General features: G+C 54.1%; 2 protein-coding genes across 8 annotated transcripts in view; one reads left to right on the top strand and one right to left on the bottom strand.

Moving 5' to 3' along the window:
- The window catches only part of SPTB (spectrin beta, erythrocytic), a 134,010-nt gene extending 124,203 nt beyond the window's left edge, over positions 1-9,807 (top strand). For both annotated transcript variants that reach the window (XM_054449862.2, XM_054449860.2), the window contains 4 exons: positions 2,232-2,488; positions 5,920-6,093; positions 6,378-6,420; positions 6,600-9,807. In XM_054449862.2, the coding sequence (XP_054305837.2) occupies positions 2,232-2,488; positions 5,920-6,093; positions 6,378-6,420; positions 6,600-6,767 (642 nt within the window). In that variant the 3' untranslated portion in view covers positions 6,768-9,807. The remainder of the gene's footprint in view (positions 1-2,231; positions 2,489-5,919; positions 6,094-6,377; positions 6,421-6,599) is intronic.
- Positions 9,808-11,734: 1,927 nt separating this feature from the next.
- PLEKHG3 (pleckstrin homology and RhoGEF domain containing G3) overlaps positions 11,735-20,290 on the bottom strand; it is a 42,074-nt gene continuing 33,518 nt past the window's right edge. Inside the window, exons 13-19 of one of the 6 annotated variants that reach the window (XM_054449864.2) lie at positions 19,635-19,724; positions 19,122-19,160; positions 18,645-18,664; positions 17,934-18,206; positions 17,219-17,332; positions 13,618-15,037; positions 11,735-13,090 (exon numbers count right to left, since the gene is read on the bottom strand). In XM_054449864.2, coding sequence (XP_054305839.2) covers positions 12,369-13,090; positions 13,618-15,037; positions 17,219-17,332; positions 17,934-18,206; positions 18,645-18,664; positions 19,122-19,160; positions 19,635-19,724 — 2,678 coding nt within the window. In that variant the 3' untranslated portion in view covers positions 11,735-12,368. Of the gene's footprint in view, positions 13,091-13,617; positions 15,038-17,218; positions 17,333-17,846; positions 18,207-18,644; positions 18,665-19,121; positions 19,161-19,634; positions 19,725-20,290 lie in introns of all 6 variants that reach the window. The other 5 variants (XM_054449863.2, XM_063651678.1, XM_054449865.2 and 2 more) reach the window with 5 other exon arrangements.

Raw genomic sequence — 20,290 nt, 5'->3', positions numbered from 1 at the left:
TCCATCTTTTCGCCCCACCTAGTTCCCACCCCAGGTTTGTGGGACTCTCCCTTACTGTCAGCTGATGAACCTGCAGGGGCGGGTGTCGGATATGAATCCTACCGAATGGTGACGTTGCTAATTACTGCCACTCCAGGAAGGGTGTATATTGGTATTTATTGCACCTGCATATCTCGTAGGAATTTCTCCTTTGCTTTCTTTCCCTAGCATGCAGCTGGCTACATTCCCACAGGTTAACTGTAGAGTGATGAATGGGCATCTTAAGGGGTGTCTTGGGGTGTTCCTTCCTGCGTAGATATTTCCCCTCCTCTCTGCTCATATCTAGGGTGAATGTTTTGGGTGGTCTCTGGGTTGTGAGACTTTCCAGACCTCCCTTTCTCAGGGGCTCCCCCACCTGTTCATATCTATCTGCCTACTCTGACAGTATAACCTTGGGCAAGTCACTTGACCTCTCTGAGCATTGGTTTTCTCATTACAGATCGAAAGCATTAGACTAAGTCAGTGGTTTCCAAACTTTCCCAGCCACATAACCCTTTCTTTAAATGAAATCTTACTGGAATCCTACCATGTAACCTGTTTACTGAACAGTCCTAATTTGATGAGATACAAACATGACCAGTTTTATCTTTCTTGCAACCACTGCCTTCCAACGTCTCCATTGAGCCCCCCTTCCCATTCCTAAGGCCACCTCAGGCAGACCCTGGTCACTTTCAGTGGATAAAAAGTCTGCCCAGTCGTTTCAATTTAAAGCTTCAATCTGATGTCCAACATGGGGCCCACATCCTCCCATCCTCCATCCTCTGTTTCCAGTTTGCCCCATGGTCTAAAGGACTCAGACCAGGGAGGAGAACATGGTCTGCTCTCTCCTGGCTCCTTCCCTCTCCTCCCCAGCACTCTTCTGGACCTCTGTCTTCAGCTGTTGGGGCAGGGAGGAGGGAGCAAAAAAAGGACATTTTCTGACCTCCTGGCTGAAGATGTCCTTGGTGCTTCAGGCATCCAGCTGCTTGGTGGCCTTCCTACCTCTTGCTGAAAGGTGTTTAGCAGTCAGGCCTTTGGGACCGGGTCCTGGCCAGATGGCTCCAGCGAGGCTGCCTTCCTTGGTGCTCACTTGGCACGGAGGAGACCCACCCATTCTTGCCCCACCTGGCAATAGGAGGCCACCCCCTGCTGCCCCAATCTGTCCTGCCCTCTCTTTCTTCTGCCCCAACAGGCAAAAGGGCAGATCAGCAAGGTCTAGCATAAGGAGATGCCCAGCCAGGGAATGGCAGGTCAGCTTCCCTTTCTCGTGGGCACCTGTATGTCATACAGTGAGTGGCACCATTGGAGGCCCCTCCCTTGACTTGGGCAGGGGCCAGGCATCCCCAAGTCTCCACAGGGAGGTGCAGGGAGGTAAAGACCACAGCAGTTCCCCAAGGCAGTGCCTCCTTACGAGGGGGATTCTCAACTCCTGCTGCGCATTAGATCCCATGAAATGCTCAGTAAGAGATACCAACGTGCTGACCCCCGGGGCCAGTTAACTCAGCATCTTGAGATACAGCCTGAGAATGTTTCTTCTGAAAGCACCTGAGGTGATTGCGGAAGGCAGCCAGGGTTGGGAACCACTGCCCTGTCCAAAAAGTTCCCATCAAATGATGGAGAAAGGACCTGTTAGACCTGCTGATGGCCAGGGAGGGTCTGGGTTCTCCCTTTGTAAGGTGGCAGGGGCAGACTTAGGACCTGGTACCCTTAGTTTTAGGGCTTTAGACACAATTTGAAAGTACCAGAAGAGTTCCCATTCAACATTCTAGTATAAGTGGTTGTCGAACTTGTCTTAGCATCAGAACTTTCCTCATACGAGTCTGGCTGCAGCAAGGGGAGGGGCCAGAGCTTTGCTAGCAGCATTGGAACCTGCCCCCCCTCACACCCCTTTAATGAAATAATCACTCAGGCCCCTTTGGCTCACTCTGAGAACGTTCCGTTGCTATGTTACATTGGAGAGAGGGGGCCACCCTGCAGCTCTCTGAAGGGAGAATGGGATGGAAATGGAGCCAGAAGCACAGGCAGAGTAGAGAAGCAAGTGGGCACCCATAGCAGGTTGTGGGGGAGCCAGGGTGGGCCAGGAGGTGGGAGGAGAAAGGAAGTAGGCTTGGGGGTGTGGGGAGGGTGGTTGCTGACCTCCCAGTTTTGCTGAGAACAGCCATCTCTAGGCCAGAGTCCCCAGAAAGTTGTGCTCCTCCCTATGCCCTGAGCAGGGGGAAGAAGAGGGAACGTGGCCTCAGAACCTGCAGCAGCCACCACCACCGGGGCAGCAGGAGGATGGGCAGAAATCCGCTGGAGATGAGAGGCCCGCCACGGAGCCCCTCTTTAAGATCCTAGATACGCCTCTGAGCGAGGGTGATGAGCCCACAACACTGCTGGCCCCGCGGGACCATGGGCAGAGCGTGCAGATGGAAGGCTACCTGGGCCGCAAGCATGACCTGGAGGGGCCCAACAAGAAGGCTTCCAACAGGTGAGTGCGGGAGAGGCTGCTGGCTGAGGGTAGGTTGGGCAGTTCCCAGGGACCTCTCTGCTAGCAGAGCCTTGGTGACATGGGCATGTGCTGGGGGAGGGGTGCCTTCTGCCTCAGCCTGTGAGAACTCCTGGGCACCCCTCTGGGCCAGCCCCGAGGGCTACTTGGCATGATGGGAAAGCCCATCTCCAGTTCTGGTCCTGAATTCAAATCCTGTGTCTTCATGCAAGTTACTCAACCTCTTTAAATCAGTTTCCCCATTTGGAAGGAGAGGATGATGAGAACAGTATGTCTTTTCACTACAGATACTGTTCCTGGCACACAGTAGGCGCTTGGTGAACACTAGCTGTTATTATCCTATCATCCCAGGGCTAGGGATAGGTAGCTCTAAAGGTTAGGTAGGTCTTGGTGCTAACAACATCCTTGTTCGAGTCCCGCTTTTTACCAGTCTAGGCCTCGGTGTCCTCAGCTGTAAAATGGGAGTGATGGGGATGGGGCATGGCCTAGTCGCCCCCCAGAGGTCCCTTCCAGTGCTGTCATCTGGTGACTCTATGACCCTGAGAACTGACTCAAAGGCTGCATCTTTTCCTGACCCTGAAACAGTCATGTCCTCGGGTTTGGTCTATCTAGGGCTGTCTCTGCCTGGGGCCCCCGGGGGCCTCCTCTTTCTAGCAGCAGTCCAGGGTCCCAGGAAAATAGGGCAGCGCCAGGAGGTTGAAGCCAGCCATATTCCCAGGGACAGCTGGCAGCATGAGCACGCAGGATGTGTCTGGGGGACCCATGAAAGGGATTCCAAATTCCAAAAAGGAACCATTTGGGGGCCCAATTGCCCTGAAGAGGTTTATTTATTGCTTAAATGGAGAGTCTACCCGGAAAGGGGAAACTAACATTTACTGAGCATCTACTATGTGTCGGGCATTATGTTAAGACTGATAAAATCTTCCCAACAATCCTGTGACACTGATGTTTCTATTTTCCAAGGGAAACAGAGTCTCAGAAAGGTTAAGTCATTAGTTCAAGGCAAGCTCTTTCTCCAAAGACCCAGCTCCTTCTTAGTAACTGCCTTTCTGCTAGAGGAAAGATCCCTGAGCGCAGAGTCAGAAATGGGGCTTCGTAAAATGGCTTTGCAGCCAGCTTTGTATGGGTCGGTTTCTCTCTCTGACCTTCCAGAACTTCCTCCCTATGTGTCCTACTAGTTTCCCCACCTTCCTGCCCTCAAAAGTAAGGGAGGAGAAGAGGGAGAGGAGAGGAGGGAGACAGAGGAGGAGGATGAAGAGGAGGAGGAAACAGAGTCTGTTGCTGTAGAAATGCAGCAACATGCTTCCCATGTGTGAGTGACGCGGCTCGGGCTAGCCCACCTGTTCAGTTATCAGTTTGATGCTCTCACCAAACATGCCAGTTGACATAAGCCCTATTTGTCTTTTTTTGTTTTTTTGTTTTGTTTTGTTATTTTAGACAGAGTCTCACTCTGTCACCCCGGTTGGAGTGAACTGGTTCAATTTTGGCTCACTGCAACCTCCGCCTCCCAGGTTCAAGTGATTCTCCTGCCTCAGCCTCCTGAGTAGCTGGGATTACAGGCATGTGCCACCACGCCTGGCTAATTTTTTTTTTTTTTTTTTTTTGCATTTTTAGTAGAGATGGGGTTTCACCTTGTTGGTCAGGCTGGTCTCGAACTCCTGACCTCATGATCCGCCCGCCTCAGCCTCCCAAAGTGCTGGGATTACAGGTGTGAGCCACCACGCCCGGCCGACATGAGCCCTATTTGTAAAATTTGTTCCTTTAAAAAGTTTGGTATACTTGGCACATCTCATCAAAACAAAAAACAATCACTGAAACAAAACCCTGTTCATTCCTTCACAGTTCTATAGTGAGAATCAAATACACTAATGGATGTAGAAATACTGTAAAAAGTTAATTTTTTACTGTTGGTCTTAAGACGTGATAGTTCTATAAGTGTACTTCAAGGTAAGATCAGAATTATAGGCACAGATTTATGTGTAAGAATGTTCATCACATTGCTATTTAAATTATGGGCACATTTTCCAGTATTATAAGGTTCATCAATAAAGGGATTGTGATAGTCTTCCACATAGCTATTCAAAATTATTTTAAGAAATATTTGAGGATAGGGGCCGGGCGTGGTGGCTCAGGACTGTAATCCCAGCACCTTGGGAAGCTGAGGTGGGTGGATCGCCTGAGGTCAGGAGTTTGATACCAGCCGGCCAACGTGGTGAAACCCCGTCCCTACTAAAAATACAAAAATTAGCCGGGTGTGTTGGCTTGTGCCTTTAGTCCCAGCTACTCGGGAGGCTGAGGCAAGAAAATCGCCTGAACCTGGGAGGCAGAGGTTGCAGTGAGCTGAGGTTGCACCACTGCATTCTAGCCTGAGTGACAGAGGCTCGGTCTAAATATATATATATATGAAATATATACATATTATATATATATTATGTACAATATATAAATGTTATATAATATATATTATATACAAAATATAAATGTTATATAATATATATGATATATAATTGCTACATATTATATAATGTATAATAATGTATTATATATAATGTATAAAATATACATTATATAATGTATAAAATATACATTATATAATGTATAAAATATAATGTATTATATAGTGTGATATATAATGTAATATACATTATATATTATATATTTTATATATTTATATATTTCATATATTTTATATATGTATTATATAATATATAATAAATATATAAATATTATATGATATAAATTATATAATAAAGTATATATAAATATTTATATATTATATATATATACTTTTTTTTTTGAGACAAAGTCTCGTCTCTGTCAGCCAGGCTGAAGTGCAGTGGCTCAATCTCGGCTCACTACAACCTCTGCCTCCTGGGTTCAAGCGATTCTCCTGTCTCAGTCTCCTGAGTAGCTGAGACTGCAGGCATGCGCCACCAAGCCCGGCTAATTTTTGTATTTTTAGTAGAGACGGGGTTTTACCATGTTTGCCAGGCTGGTCTTGAACTCCTGACCTCAGGCGGTCCGCCCGCCTCGGCCTCCCAAAGTGCTGGGATTACAAGTGTTAGCCATCGTGCCTGGCAAAAAAAGAAATATTTGAGGATATGGAGAAATACTCATGATTTAGTGTTATGCTTAGAAACAGGATATAAAATGGAATATATACATAACCCAGTTTTAGCTATCTGTGAATAGTAGAAAAAAAAATGTGAAGACTAGAAGGAATACATAAAATGTTAATAATAGCTAATTTTTTGTAATGAAATTACATGCAGATGATTTTTTAACAATAAAACATGTTACTATGTATCAGAACAAACATGGCATAATTTTTTTTTTAACGGTGAAGCTATAGGAATTGACTCTAGAGATGCCATATCAGGATGTGGGTGACCTGCCTGTCTGCATCTTTGCAGGTCCTGGAACAACCTGTACTGTGTGCTCAGGAACAGTGAGCTAACCTTCTACAAGGATGCCAAGAACCTGGCCCTGGGGATGCCCTACCATGGGGAGGAACCCCTGGCCCTGAGACATGCCATCTGTGAGATTGCTGCCAACTACAAGAAGAAGAAGCACGTCTTTAAGCTGAGGTGAGGCCTTCCCGGCCTTTGAAAGCTCGGGTTGATGGCTTGATTTGGCATTAGTGGCAGGGCAGAGGCCCTCTGTATGGGAGCAGCTCCAGGCCTGAGCTGCTCCTCAGGGGTTTTTCAAATCAAAGAGGCTGATGGTCCAGACTTTGACCTCTCAGAAAGTGCTGGGCTGCCTGAGAGGGGTCTGGATGTTCGGCTCAGGGTTTTGTGGGATCAGAGCCAGCCCTCTGCCCAGCGCCCCCTCCAGAGGTGTCTCCATGACAGGAAACCCTTTGTCCTCCTAGGCTGAGTAATGGCAGCGAGTGGCTCTTCCACGGCAAGGATGAGGTAAGCGCGGGCAGCCTAGCCCAGACCTGGCTAAGAAAGCGGTAGGTGGAGGACCCCAGGCCGCTTGCCCTGGAGGCCCCCTCAGAAGGGGCAGTCCCAAGAGCCCCCTCATTGTTGCCTGGCCCGGGAGGTGGAGGGCTGTGGGCCTCCAGACTCCACCGTGACCCTCCGCCCCGCAGGAGGAGATGCTGTCCTGGCTGCAGGGCGTGAGCACCGCCATCAACGAGTCCCAGAGCATCCGCGTCAAGGCGCAGAGCCTGCCCCTGCCTTCCCTCTCCGGCCCCGACGCCAGCCTCGGCAAGAAGGACAAGGAGAAGAGATTCAGCTTCTTCCCCAAAAAGAAGTAGCGGGTGGGGCTGGCGGGCGCGGCGGAGTAGGGACACGCAGAGACCGGGCAGCCCAGGCCTTGGCCTCCTCTCGCCGCCGCCCGCCGGTCGAATCGAGACGAGTCGAGTCGCGGGCCGGGCCCCCGGGCCCCACGCTGCACTACAAAAGCTGCCTTCGCCCGCGTGTCCTGGGCCGACGCCCCCTCCATGCCCTCGCCCGCGCTGGCTCCGCTCCAGGGACAGGGGCTCCCAGCTCCTCTGGCGCCTTTGGGGCCTCCAGGCCTGGGGGCAGGAAACGGTTCTCTGAGGCACACCCCCTCCTCTCCCACCCTGCTCCTGAGCCGAGGGTGCGCAGGCCCCTTACCCCCAACCCAAAAAAAAAAAAAAAGCTGGAGAAGGCTGATGGGGTTCCTCAAACGCTGCCCCTTCCTAAAGCAAGTCTTGCTTGGGGTCACCTCCCACCTGGCGGCAGCCAGGGAAAGGGGAAAGGAAGAAGACACTGGAAATGCACGGCCAGCCCCCTAGGGGCATGAGGAAGGCGCCTTCAGGTGGCCCACAAAGCCCTAGCTCTGGGCCAGGGGCTCAGGGGGACTGAGGGGACCAGACTGGGTGCAGGGCCTTGGGTGCTGCCAGCCTCCTTCCCGCTGGGCTTCCGCAGAACTGGGACTCTCACCTCAGGGGCCACCACATCCCTCCTCTCTGCTTCTCCCCCCAGATCAAAGGGTACCCTCCCACGGTTGACAGGGCCTGGCTGAATGCCTCCAGCACCCTTTGTGCCACCACAGGCAGTCCCAGGAGGGGCAGCAAGGTCAGACCATTCCTCATTGAAAACCGTGGCTAGGGCACAGGGCTCTGATCTGAAGGAGTGACAGGTATGTCACAACACTGCCTAAGGCTCTCCCTCTCAATGCTGGGACCCTCCCCCCACTCCCAGTGGCAGCCAAACCAGCAATATCCAACAGACATAGGCCCCCTAGGGGACAGTGTGGGCCCCAGATATAAGATGGATACCCCCACACCTGCAGTAAAGCATCCCAAAGCCAAATGCTCAATTGCATCCTGTCTGCAGCTGGGACTTCGGAGGGTAATGGCTGGGCAGACAGTAAAGTTGATCACCTATTGTCTTGGGGTGGCAGACACAGCCATGTCTTTGTATCACCACCCATGTGACAGCTACCCCTGCACAACTGGGACAAATGTCAGGGCCAGAGCCATGAAGGTGGGGTACCCCTTGATCAGCTTCTCCAGGTCCTGGCCCCAGGTCTTGGCGGGGAGGGGGTCACATGAGTACAGAGGTCAAATATCTACCACCCTCCAGCCCTGAGCACCAGAAGCTCCAGAAGCTCCAGAAGCTCTGCAACCTATGTCCCCAGGAATGGCCTTCCCCTTGCTGCTCAGGTCATACTTCTGGAGGGAGAGAGAGCTCATTCCATAAGGATTTTCCCCACCACTCTACTCCAAAAGCAACACAGTCCTGGCCCAGTAGCTAACTAGGGTTAGGTCCAAGAGAGGAGTCAAGCGGGTGGGGGCGGGGGGTGGCAGCAAGCATTTCCCCCCAGAGAAACCATAAAAGTCCCCAGGGCCTGCAGTCAGTTTCTGTCACCTTCCCCGTGAGAAGGACCTTAGTTCCATGGAGATGAAGTGGGTGAGGTTCAGGTAGAAGCCACAGGGGCAGGCATCCAGAATGAGGCCCCCTGAGGAACCCTGAGTGCTGACCAGTGCCGGCAGAAATCAGTTCCACCCTGTGGCCCTGACATTATGTCAGGGTGACACCATGTCAGGGTGACACCAACTGCAGCAGGCAGGAGCCACAGGAAGGAAGACGTCTTCCGATGGAGCCTGATATCCCCAGGTTCCCGCCCTAGTGGGCAAGGTCTTCATTTGGCTTTGGTACATATGACCCTATACAGGGAACCTAGTGTGTATCACTCACCAGCCTCTTTCTGTATCTGGGGAAACCAAGGCAGTGAGGTGACTGCACTCACCTAGCAATAAAGTAGGCCTTTGGTGCACTTGCAGGCATGTCCTCCTCTGCGGCAGAGAGCAGGTTCCTTGCTGAAGGGCAGATGGTGGCAAACATCTCCCTCAACTGTTTCCCTGGGCCAGTCTTTAGGGAGTCAAGGGACAAGGGCCTACCGTCCCCCTTCCACGTGTGCCAAATCAGCACCTGAAGTGAGGCATTTCCAGCAAGCAACTCCACAGACCCGAGAAAGGAAGGGCTCCAGTGGAAGAGCTAGCATCTCACCACCCCAGGTCCCCTGGCCTGGTCCAGGGCAGCCAGCTGCATGTGACCATTCTGTTGCCAGCTCCCCACACATCCCTTCTGTCACCCAGGCCCCAAGACATTCAACCAACTAGACTGAAAATGCAGGCATCCAGCTTTGGGAGACCCTGTGTGTGCCACACCAGGGCTAAGCTCTCCCAGTGCTCTAGCAGGTCTTTTTTTTTTCTCTCCTTATTCTACTTTACAGTCTTTTGACAGTATTCCCACACTAGGTTGACACAGCTCCAGTCCACACCAGCATACCAGGCTTCCTCCCCAGGGCAGTTTAGAGGAAGCTCCTTCTGGGCGAGGTCGGGCGGTCCTCCTTCCCTCTCTCCTTCCCCTTTGTCCCAGCCTCAGCTGACTCTGGCTGTGGGAGGTGTGGAGGGTCCTTGGGCTTCCCTCCCCAACCTGGCCTCCACTAACACCCCTAACAGGAGGCCCGTGGAAGGCTCAGCCTCTCCTCCACATCCCTCCTCCTTCCTGCTTATCGGAGGGAACCAGGGTCCCCTAGGCTGACCCTGAATCCTCTTCCTCCCTTCATGGGAGGGGGGCAGGAATCCAGAGGAGGATGAAGCCAGCGGGACCACATGGCTTGGTGGCTTGGACAAACAAGCTCAGGGAGGAAATGAGGAGGTGGCGGCTGCAGAGGAATGCAACCCTGTTGGGCACACACCATGCAATCTGGGGCTGGCCCTGGGGCCAGCTGGGTCCTGTCCTCCACTTGCTCAACCGTGCTTCCACCAACCAGAGGAAACCCATTTACTAGTTTTTCTAATAAACCAATAATGCTCCATATTGCTCTCAGTTTCTTATTTAACTAGCCTCCTCTCCCTTTGAACTGAGCCTAAGAGGGCTGGCACCATGGAGACAGACGGACAGCCAGATTCTCTAGCTTGTCCCTGGGAGCCTTACAGGACGACTGCAAGCACCCAGGTCCTGGGCTTCACCACAAACTCCAAGAAAAACTTGCTCATTCATGCATTTGATCAACTTGAAGGCCACTGTAGGGCAAAATCATTTCCAAGCAGTGATCAGTCCAGGCCCCTCCCCACAGAGCTCAGGACAGATCTCAGCACTCGCTGGACCGCAGAATCATCAGAATCTCTAAGCCTGGGATTCACCTCCAGAGGGCAGTTTCTGTTGGTCTAGGGAGATGGAATGTAAGCACTGCGTTTCCAAAAGGCTCCCCAATCATTCCAATGGACAGCCAGTGAGAACCACCGACCTGGTGCAAGGTTCCCAGGCATACCTAGATGGCTGTGTAAGGACTGCCTGGGGAAGGGGTTAACTACAACTTCCTGGGCCCCACCCTCTGAAGAGCCCCAGTCGGGTTCTTCAAGGGAAGATCAGAGGCTAGTGACAACCTCTCTTGAGCAGAAGCAGCGCAGGGCAGAGATAGCCCCTGGTCTGGCAGCTGCCCTGAATCTTCTGTGGTCATTCCACAGTCACTGGCTCCTGCCAGGCCAGTCTCAAGATATGATGCTGAGTAACCACAAGGGCACTGGACAGTGTGAGGATCAGGGAGGCGGAGGTTGCAGTGAGCTGAGATTGCACCACTGCACTCCAGCCTGGGCGACAGAGCAAGACGCCGTTTCAAGGCGGGGGATAAAAAAGAATCTGGGTCCCTCTGATCTTCCCTTGACCTTGTTAAAACTCAGCAGACCCATCTTCAGGTTGAGTCAGAAGGCCCACAGGGCTCTGACCCAGCAGCCCCTGCTGAACACTTGTCAGGCAGCTCTACCACCCAGGCCCTGCAGCCTCCACCTCCCAGGCCCCAGCTAGAAAAAAAATTGAGCAAAATGAGTCTGGACCTCCGTGGAGAAAGGGCAGAAAACCCAACTGAAATAGGGAGGCATTCCTAACTCTTCTGAATCAAAAACACTTCTGAGAATGTGATAAAAAGGGAGGAATCATCCCAGAAAAATGCACTTGTACTCCTCATCCAATGTTGCAGACACCTTTAGGACATTTGTAGTCTCCGAGTTTAGGATCCTTGCCTTCAGCCGCATGCAGTGGCTCACCCCTGTAATCCCAGCACTTTGGGAGGCCGAGGTGGGTGGATCACCTGAGGTCAGAAGTTCGAGACCAGCCTGGTCAACACGGCGAAACCCCGTCTCTACTAAAAATACAAAAAATTAGCTGGGTGTGGTGGCTCGTGCCTATAGTCCCAGCGACTTGGGAGGCTGAGACACAAGAATTGCTTGAACCTGGGAGGCGGAGGTTGCAGTAAGCCAAGATCACACCATTGCACTCCAGCCTGGGTGACAGAATGAGACTCTGTCTCAAAAAAAAAAAAATCCTTGCCTTCCAGGATGTTTCCTGGGGATCGGAGAGAAACGCAAAAGGCACCAGATACTGGGAGCATCTGCTTATGAGAAAAACAGTCTATCCACCTCACCACCTCCCTTTTTTTAGTCCAACTCTGGCCCTTGGGGAAAAGAGCAAAAGGCTGGCATGCGGGACCCCCTACCCTAGACAGGACAGCAGGCTGCTGCTAGACAGAGAAGCCCATGGGAGTCTAGACAGCAGAAAGCAAGCTCCCGCCCTCACATCCTCCTGCCCCACCTTTCCCACCAGTACCCGGGTGACTTATGTTTCATGAGCCCGGGTGATAATTGAGTATGGAAGGAACAACCTCCATGTCTCCATCTCCCTAAGACATCCCTGGCCCATGAATAACCTTCCCTACCCCAGCCAAGCCTAGGAAGGAGTTCACACATAGTGGGTTGGTCAGCAGTGGTTATTGCACCATTGGCAAATAATGAAATGTGTGTACATCAGCGACAACCACAGGGTCAGCATAACAACCCTCAAAAGTACCTGAACTGAATCCACTTCACTCTTGACAGGAGGGGAATAAACAGGGGCCACACACGCACACATCATACCACAGAATGGAAAGCAATAAATTATTGGCTTCATTCCTGCCTGGACTCTAAGAAAAGGCACCATTACAGAACAAAGCCTCTCCAGGCCACTGCCTGAGTCTCCTGGGGGTGGGCTCCTCCATCTGGCTGTGGCCGTGGCCAGCCAACGCTGGAGGCCTGAGCAGAGCTTGCTCTCTCTGGGAAGAAGTGAGCTTAAATATTTGGCTTCTTACCAGAGAACAACTATTTACAAGGGAAGCAGCCACACCGGCCTCACAGGTAAGTGAGAAGTTGTCTCGAGCCCCAGTGGATGGCACAGGCAGGAGACCCCTGCACACGGGAGCATCCTTCCTGAAGGGCAGAGGGGATGGACTTTCCGGCCACCCAAGGGCCCTGGGCAGGGGCTCCATGAGCCCAGGCTTGAGGGGAAGGATGCCCAGGTTCTTCCCCAACCTCCAACGTGACTCCTCCCTCCCCCAGGAGTCAGCATCAACCGACAGAGTTCAAGGCCTGGAACTTCTCTCTAAGGTTTCTCACTCTGCCCTGCTGGCTCGGGTCTGCCGGGTCCCTGGAACCCTCTTCCTTCGACTGGCACTCTGCAGACTGCTGGAAGTCCTGAACCTGCCCCCGCAGGGCCACCGGTGAGCTTGGTCCCTGGCCACTGCTCTCCTCCAGCCCTGCAGTGGGGCTGCGACGGGGTCCCTTCTCCATGACAATCACCCGCCGGTTGTCCTCCAGGGTGAGGTCTGCAGTGACATACAGGGTCTCGCCTCCATCCGGCTTGCTCTGGGGCAGAGGCCCAGGGGATCGGGCAGCCTCTCCGCCTCCTCGGCCCCTCTTGGTACTCAGGCTGCGGCAGCGGCCCATCCTGCCCGACAGAGGTGGCTCCACCATGTTCTCTGGCACCGAGTGGCTCCTGTTGACGGGTGGGCCGCGGGGCCGGCCACCCCCTGCTCGGCGTGCCTCATCGCGGGAGGCATACTTGGAGCAGAGCTCGCGGACATCGGGCCAGCTGAACGTCTCTGTGGGGCTGAGGGGGCTCCGGGCGGAGGGCCGGCCCCCAAGCGAGGTGGTCCTCTGGCTGACAGCAGACGGGTTGAAGGAGAAACGCTGTGGTGACATCTCCCCAGCCGAGGAGGGCTTGGGAGGGCTGTGCTCCTGGGCCATCAGCTGCTCATAGTCGAATAGAGACAGCACCGGCTTCCTCTTACCTGTGAGGAGAGAGCAAACTGCCTGAAGCATGGGGCGGGAGGGCAGAGCTGCAAGGGGGTACTCTGAGCAGGCCCCAACTCACTTTCCAGTCAAGGCTGGTTGTTGGGGTTTTGGGTGTGATGGGAGAAATCTCACTTACCATCCACAGCCTCTTTCGCGAAGGGCCATGGGAAGAATGAAGAAAAGGCAGTGGAAAGGGGTCAGGAGTCAAAGGAAGAGGAGAGAGCTTCTGCTCCCATCCTGCTAAAGAAGGGGCCTGGGGCCATGCTTCCTCCAGAAGCCTCTGCTGGATGGGAAGGGCCAGAGCAGAGGGCATCAAAAGGGCTTTATACCAGGAGAGCAAGCTTGGCCTCAGAGCACTGGACTGGCTGCCAGGGCTCATCCTGTGCCCTTAGTACCCAGGATCCAGCTTCTCCCTTTGGTAGAGCCTCCTTAGAGGTCACTTTCCCCGAGGAGCCAAGTGGCTCCTTATTGGCTCTTCAGTTCCTAGACTCGGGGAAGGGCCCACTTGCCGCTCCCGTCATACCTTTGCCACCTAATGGCTCTCCAGCCTCTTCCTGTAGACAGGGCACAGTGGGGCTCTTCCCATCCCTCTCAGGGGCGGCCTTCTCCCACTGTAGTGGTGGCCTGGCCATCACTGGCTTGTTGCTCTTGATCCGGAGGCTGTACTGGCGGGCCAGCTGGTAGACCTTGTTCTTGACGCGCTCGCTCACGTGGCTGTCCATTACGTGGGAGAGCTGCACGATGCGGGGGTGCAGTGGGGCCACCAGCTCCCCCTGGGTACTGCTGCTCAGCTCCTTCACCAGCTCTTTCAGCTCCCGGGCCAGGTGGGCCGGGCTGCGCCCCTCAGTGGGAGAGGAACTTTCCGGGGAGGCGGTGGCCGACTCCTCTGTGATAGCTCCCAGCTCATGCTCCTCCAGGATGAAGAGTGGCTCATGCAGGTCAAAGCCATTGGCCTGGCCCTGGCCTGGCCCCTTCCCAGGGCTCCCCCCGGAAGACTCCATTCCCTCCCAGATCTTCACAATTTCTGAAGACGGGAGGAACTCAGCATCTGAGATGGGAGGTGGGTCCCCTTTGACCGCCTGGCTTGGTCCTGGGAGCTCAAACAGGGCCCACGAAGTCGGCCGGGAGCCCACCTGTCTCTTGCGCCCCACTGGAGGTACTGGCTTTGGGTCTGGCCGGGGAAGGCTGTTGAACCTGGAGACGGAGTTTCTTACCAGTCCTTTGGGGATGTAGGAGAGGCTCTCCCGGCGACGGACGCTGAAGCCCGCATCGTGGTGTTCTGCATTTTCATAATAGCTCTTAATCTTGTCTAGCAACAGCCGGTCTCGGGTGGAGAGTGCTGATTCCTTCTTCTTGCAGGAAGACCGGTCGGGCTCCACTGGGCAGCCTGGGCTTGGGGGCTCCATCCCATTGACAGAAGGGCTGTCCTCTGTGGCCACCCCCACACTGATGTCCACTTCTGGGGAGAGCTGACAGCTGAGGGAGTCTGTGGCACTGCCATGCCGGGCCAGGCCCTTCTCGCTGCCCTCCAGGCTGAGCACGCTGCTGCTCCGGCTGACCAGCCGCGGGCTCCCAAAGCCACTGGACTTGCCGTCCTCCTGTGCCACGCTGCTCCGCCGAGAGAAGCTGCTGACAAATCGCTCCGCGATGACACTGGCCTGGTCCAGCACGGAGGGTGGCAGAAGGCTCTCAGGCTCCTGGGCAGCACCCCCCATTTCTTCTTCCTCCTCACTGCTCAGGGCCTTAAGGTCCTCAGTGCTCTCAGCCGCCACGAAGTCCACCATGTCACCCGGGGGGTCCATCCCCAGAAGGCCCTGGTGGGCATCAAGCTGTGTCTCCAGGACTTCTGGAGATTCTGTGTCTGAAGGCATCTCCTCGGCACTGGGCCCTTCCACAGCAGCAAATACCTCTTGCTCGCTCCCAGCCTCAGGGTCCGGCTCAACCTGAAACATAGCAGACAAGGCTCACATGAGTAAAAAGCCTCCTTCATGGGACCTGGGGAACAAGGGGACAGCATGGCCTGCTCAAGGCCCAATGACAGGGACCTGTAGTTTAGGACCCAAGGCAATCAGAATGAGCACGACTTAGGAGTAGGCGATGGGTCCTTAGAGGAACATGACTGTGTCCTTTAGTCACCCTACAGCGGGGATGCTGGGCCCATGTCCTCAAAACCAAAGAAAACAGTAAGAATGCAGATGGGGCAGGATGGCGACACCTTGATGGCAGCCAGCCTAGGAACTACAGGGACAAGGTGGGAACACACAACAGTGGGTTGGGCATGGCCCCAGGTTCCCAGGGGCTGGTTCTCACAGCGTCATGGAACCAGCATGGCTGATGGTGAGGCAGCTCCCCAAAGCCCTAGAGGCTCCTCACTTGGAGGTTCTAGGGTTCAAACCCAGACCTGCGCAACATGAGAGGCCATTTCATTTTCCTCAGGGCACAGGGCCTCCCATGTGGATTAGGGTCTAGACAGCAACACAGCCACATGCTGGAATCCCGTCAGAGGATGAGGACCAGGAATGTGGCTCCTCCCAGCACCTGTGGGCCCAGCACAACTGCATACGCCCAGGAAATGGGCAAGGAAGAAAGCAAACTTGAGAATTCCCTCTTGACCACCTTGAAAGTAATTTGAACCACAAAACTGCGGACATACGCAGCTTTCCAGAGCAATCTTTAGGGAGATAAGAGCAAACACTAAATTCTAAGATCAGACATAATTCCTTCTGTTCTAGTTCAGAATCTGCAGAGCAAGACCCATGAGCTAGACTTGCACTGTTCAACATGGGAGCCACCAGCCCCTGTGGCTTTCTGAGCACCTGAAATGGGGTTAGGCCAAATGGAAAACTGCTCTTGGGATAAAATACACACCAGATTGCAAAGACTCTGTACAAAAAAAGGGATAAAACATATCAGTAACTTTTTATGTTGATTACATGTTACAATAATACTCTGTATACATTGGGTTAAATAAAATATACTACTAAAATTAATTTCATCTGCTTCTTTTAAACTTTGTAATGGGTGGTTCTCATTGTATTATTATTGGACACCCCAATTTGCTCTGCTCTGAATGTCTGTGTATCTCTAAAATTGCCATGTGGAGGCTAACACCCAGTGTGATGGGAATGAGAGGGGCGGCCTTTGGGAAATTAGGTCACGAGGGCTCCATCCTCATGAATGGGGTCAGATCCCTTACAAATGAGGCTCGAGGGAGCTTCCTTGCCCCTTTGCCATGTGAGGACACAGCAAGAAGCCACCATCTACGAAGCAGAGGGCGAGCCCTCCCCAGGGTCTGCTGGCATCTTGACCTTAGAATTTCCAGCCTCCAAAACTGTGAGCAACAACTAAGCCACCCACGTAGCAGTAAGGGATTTTGTTACAGCAGCTCAAGCTAAGACATCATGCTACATTCCTATCCAGTATCATCCAGGCTTCTCAGTCCTGGCTGTGGGGTCCAACATGAGGTCCAGGCCGTAGCTCAGGATCTTCCCCTTATAACTTTGGGAAAGTAAAGGATGCCGCTTCCCACAACCCACAGACAGCATAAGGCAGCAGGACGAGGAGAGTGGGCCTCTGAGTCCCAGACCTAGGTCTGATCTCAGCCCCGCCCCTCAGAAGCTGCTCAGTGTTAGGCACACCATCAACCACTCAGAGCCCTTTTCCTTCTAGAGCTGTTGCGGGGAAGAGAAGGAAGAAATAACACATCAGTTACAGAGGAGGTGTCCAACAGATACCAGTTCGCTATCCTTTGCCCATGTGACCACAGGTGTGATTTCAATGTCTAGCATGCTGGCAGGGACAGGGCCTTATAACCCATACAAGGTGGCCTAACGAAAGGAGCCTAATACCTGGTTCATTTCCACTAGCTGTGTGCCCTTCACATGGGACTGCATCTGCCCAAAGGGGAGCCTTTTTCTAATTCATAGAAAGGGGTGGTCTGCTCACCAAACCATATACTCTAGGCCAAACAGGCTTCATGCAGGGCTGAGAGTCCTGGGAGGTGGGGAATCTCTGTTCCCATGGGCCCAATGGGAGAGCCTATGCCTGAAAGCCCTATTTGCAGACTTGAAAATCTGGACTCCAAGTTCTTCCTACTATCCCCATCCCACCTGCTGGTCGCTCACCTCTGGCAGGGAAGAAATGGACTCGAAGCTCATGCGCTTCTCAGTACTGGTTGGAGACCGGCCACTGGGCCTTCTGCTGCTCCTGGAGCTTTCAGACTCCCTGCGCCCCTTTCCCTGCAGAGGTAGAGGTCAGTCATCAACTCCAAGACAACTGGAAGCTGATCCCTTCTGCATCCCAACACGGGCAGCGCCTCCCACGCCCCAAGGGGCTGGGCTGAGCTGAGAGCCAGTCTTGGACCTGAGCCATTCCAGAGCCAACCTGAACTGCCAGGCCTGGGGCTGCAGAAAGCCTTGTCAGGCATGCAGCTTCAAAAAACCTCAGCCCACCTTTCCGTCCCTCCAAAGTGGACTTGACCCTTCCAGCCCCACTGTGTGCTAGCTTCTCCCTGCCCCCACCACCCCACCCCACTTGTCATGCTTGTTGGGCGTTATATTGATTAGTGCCCAGTACTGGAACAGAGCATGCCAGGGGCTCACCAGGGTGTGACAGCGAGCGAGGGTGTTAAGTGCTGAGGGGAGGAGTAAAACCAGGGCAGGGTGGGGTGAGGAGGGCAGCAGAGGGGGCCCTCGGGTGGGCATGCGCATCCCAGGGAGCATGCAAGGAGGGGAGATCGAAGAGACACCTCACCATAGCGCCCCGGGAGAAAAGTAAAGCGTTGGCCCGATAGTGCCAGCAGTGGAGGGCGGCCAGCAGGGAGCTGGCAAAGTCGGCTACCTGCTCCGCCACCGCCAGGCTCTCCTCCTGCTCCTCCTCCTCCTCCTCTGAGCCTGGGGGCTCCGGCCCAGCCCCCTTCTCGTTGCCTTCATGCCCTGTCAGGTCCTCCAGAGAGACCTGAAAGGCCTGCTCTTCCTCCTCCTCCTCCTCCTCCTCCACCACCTCCTCCTCTTCCTCTTCCTCCTCCTGGGTAGCCCCTTCAGCCTCTGGCTGCAGGCCCCGAGTACGGGAGGGCTGCCCAAAGTCCAGGAGGGTTCCAGCACTGCCTGCATGCTGTTCAGAGCACAAGACCCCCTCGTGACCAGCCTCTTGGGCAACCTCACACAGAAAGCCACACCTAGATGCCCAACTCAGGTCTCCACTGGGGTCCAGGGAGGGGCGGGCGTTCTCATGGTGGAAAGGCTGGGACCTGGTCAAAAATTCAGAAGCCAAACAGGCCTGCCTGCTTGTCTACCCTAGAGAGAGGGAAATCTGAGCAGGTCCACACTGGGCAGGACCCCAGCCAGGGTGCTGTTCTAGGAAGGGCCCCCAGGGTAAGGCCCATGTCTTATTCATCTCTGTGGCCCTATGCCACACAGCCTGGTACACAGTAGGTGCTTAGTAGGCATTTTTTGAATGAATGAAGACAATGAGGGCTGAAGGGGCTGGGGGCTGACCTGGGCAGTCCCACCCTCCTCTGTCAGCCAGTCCCCTCCTCCCACTGGCCTTTACCTTCATTCCTGCTGCTCGGGCTGCGGACATCACCACCGGGTCCCCCAGCACATGGGTGAGGGGCAGGGGAGGGGAAGAGATCAGTAAGCAGGAAAAAGACCTCTGGACAGCCCCCTGGGGAAGGCCTCACTGGGGGCTCCTGCTCCCAGAACCCTCCCTCACCTAGTCTCCTGGGCTTTCAAAAGAATGACTGACAGAGCAGGGGCCCAGGGGCCACAGAGCAGCGCAGGTCTGTGCCTGTTGCTCGGCTCTCGTTGTTTCCGGAGGAAAGGGCATGAGGCCTGTGCATGCGGGAGAGCTCCAGCCCCTCTCCTCAGCCAGCCAGGGGCGAGGCCCTCTTCCAGGGGGGAATGGAGGCAGAGTTCCCTCTACACTATTCTGACAATCCCCCACCCTCAGGTCACACCCCAGGTTGTCAGCTGCTTCCCCTCCTCCTCCCCCGCTCACTGGGAATGGCTGGCCACCTCACACACTCACCTTTCTCGTTGAGTTGCCTGAGCAGGTGTTTGGTTGGCTCTGAGGAGGAAAGCATGAGCAGAGTCAGCGCAGGCCAGGAAACTGCTGTGCCTGGCTGGGTCCCAAGCTCACAGCGCCACCAGCCCATCACCAGCTCAAAGTCCACTCTGGCTTGGCCCCCTGCAGTCATAGGCCCCAGGGAAGCTGCCTTCCACAGTGTCGCCGAGCCCCTTTGCACCTACGGACAGGGAGGCGGGCCCATCCATCTCCAGGACCCCCCGCTGTGACTACCAGCCCTGCCGGAGCAGTACCACCCATGATGCAATGCATTAGCACACCTGGCCCAGGAGCCATAGGGAGGGGACTGAGTTAGTTCCATGCTGCCCCCTTCAGACCAACTAGCAACATCTCTGGAGGTCCTCCGGAGGCTCCACCTCAAGCCCCTTGCCTCCCTGGCAATGAGCATATCAGCGCATCAGCTACACCCGCTGCCAAGCCCCTCACAGCATCCCAGCCGGAAAGCAGAGGTCGCACCCGACTTTCTACGGCCCTTAAGGCCTGGCATCACGAAGCCTCGCTGCCCGCTGGGGAGAGTTGCCCGGCTGTACGGAGAGTGACCAGGCTCTGGGGACAGGATACAAAACACATCCATTAGGCCAATAGTGTCATCACCTTGTACCCCAGCCTTTTTGGGGATACACCTGAGACTGGAGGGCAGGAATAAGAGGACCTTGTCTCAAGGTCCAGTTCTACAGAGCCTCGGCCTTCGCCTATCCATATCCTTGCCCAGCTAGTGGTAAGTGGGAGGCCCAGGGATCGCCATGATTTGCTACACACCTGTATAGCAGAAGGAAAGTCTACCAAGGTATCTTGCTGTTCCTCAGCAGGTAGGCCTATTGAAGAACCTCTTTTCTGCTGACACACACAACATACATACACTGTCTGTATCAATGTAAGTAAATGCCTAATTGTTTTTAAAGTGAAAGTAGAAAATGTTCTCTTCTTTCATTTTAAAACTTGTCAAGAATAATAAGTGACACATAATTTAAATTAAACAATAGACCTTAATTATCAATAGAATATACTTGTCAGCTCATCTCAGCTCTCTGAGTGGGAAGCAGAAGCAGAAAAAACCTCAAGGAAGTCAGAGTAGATGGCTAAGCCCAGGTAGTAAAGTGCCTGCATGTGGC

This window comes from Pongo pygmaeus, chromosome 15, assembly GCF_028885625.2.
Source record: "Pongo pygmaeus isolate AG05252 chromosome 15, NHGRI_mPonPyg2-v2.0_pri, whole genome shotgun sequence".
In the NCBI taxonomy this organism is placed as follows: domain Eukaryota; kingdom Metazoa; phylum Chordata; class Mammalia; order Primates; family Hominidae; genus Pongo; species Pongo pygmaeus.
This window is presented reverse-complemented; position numbering and strand designations above follow the sequence as displayed.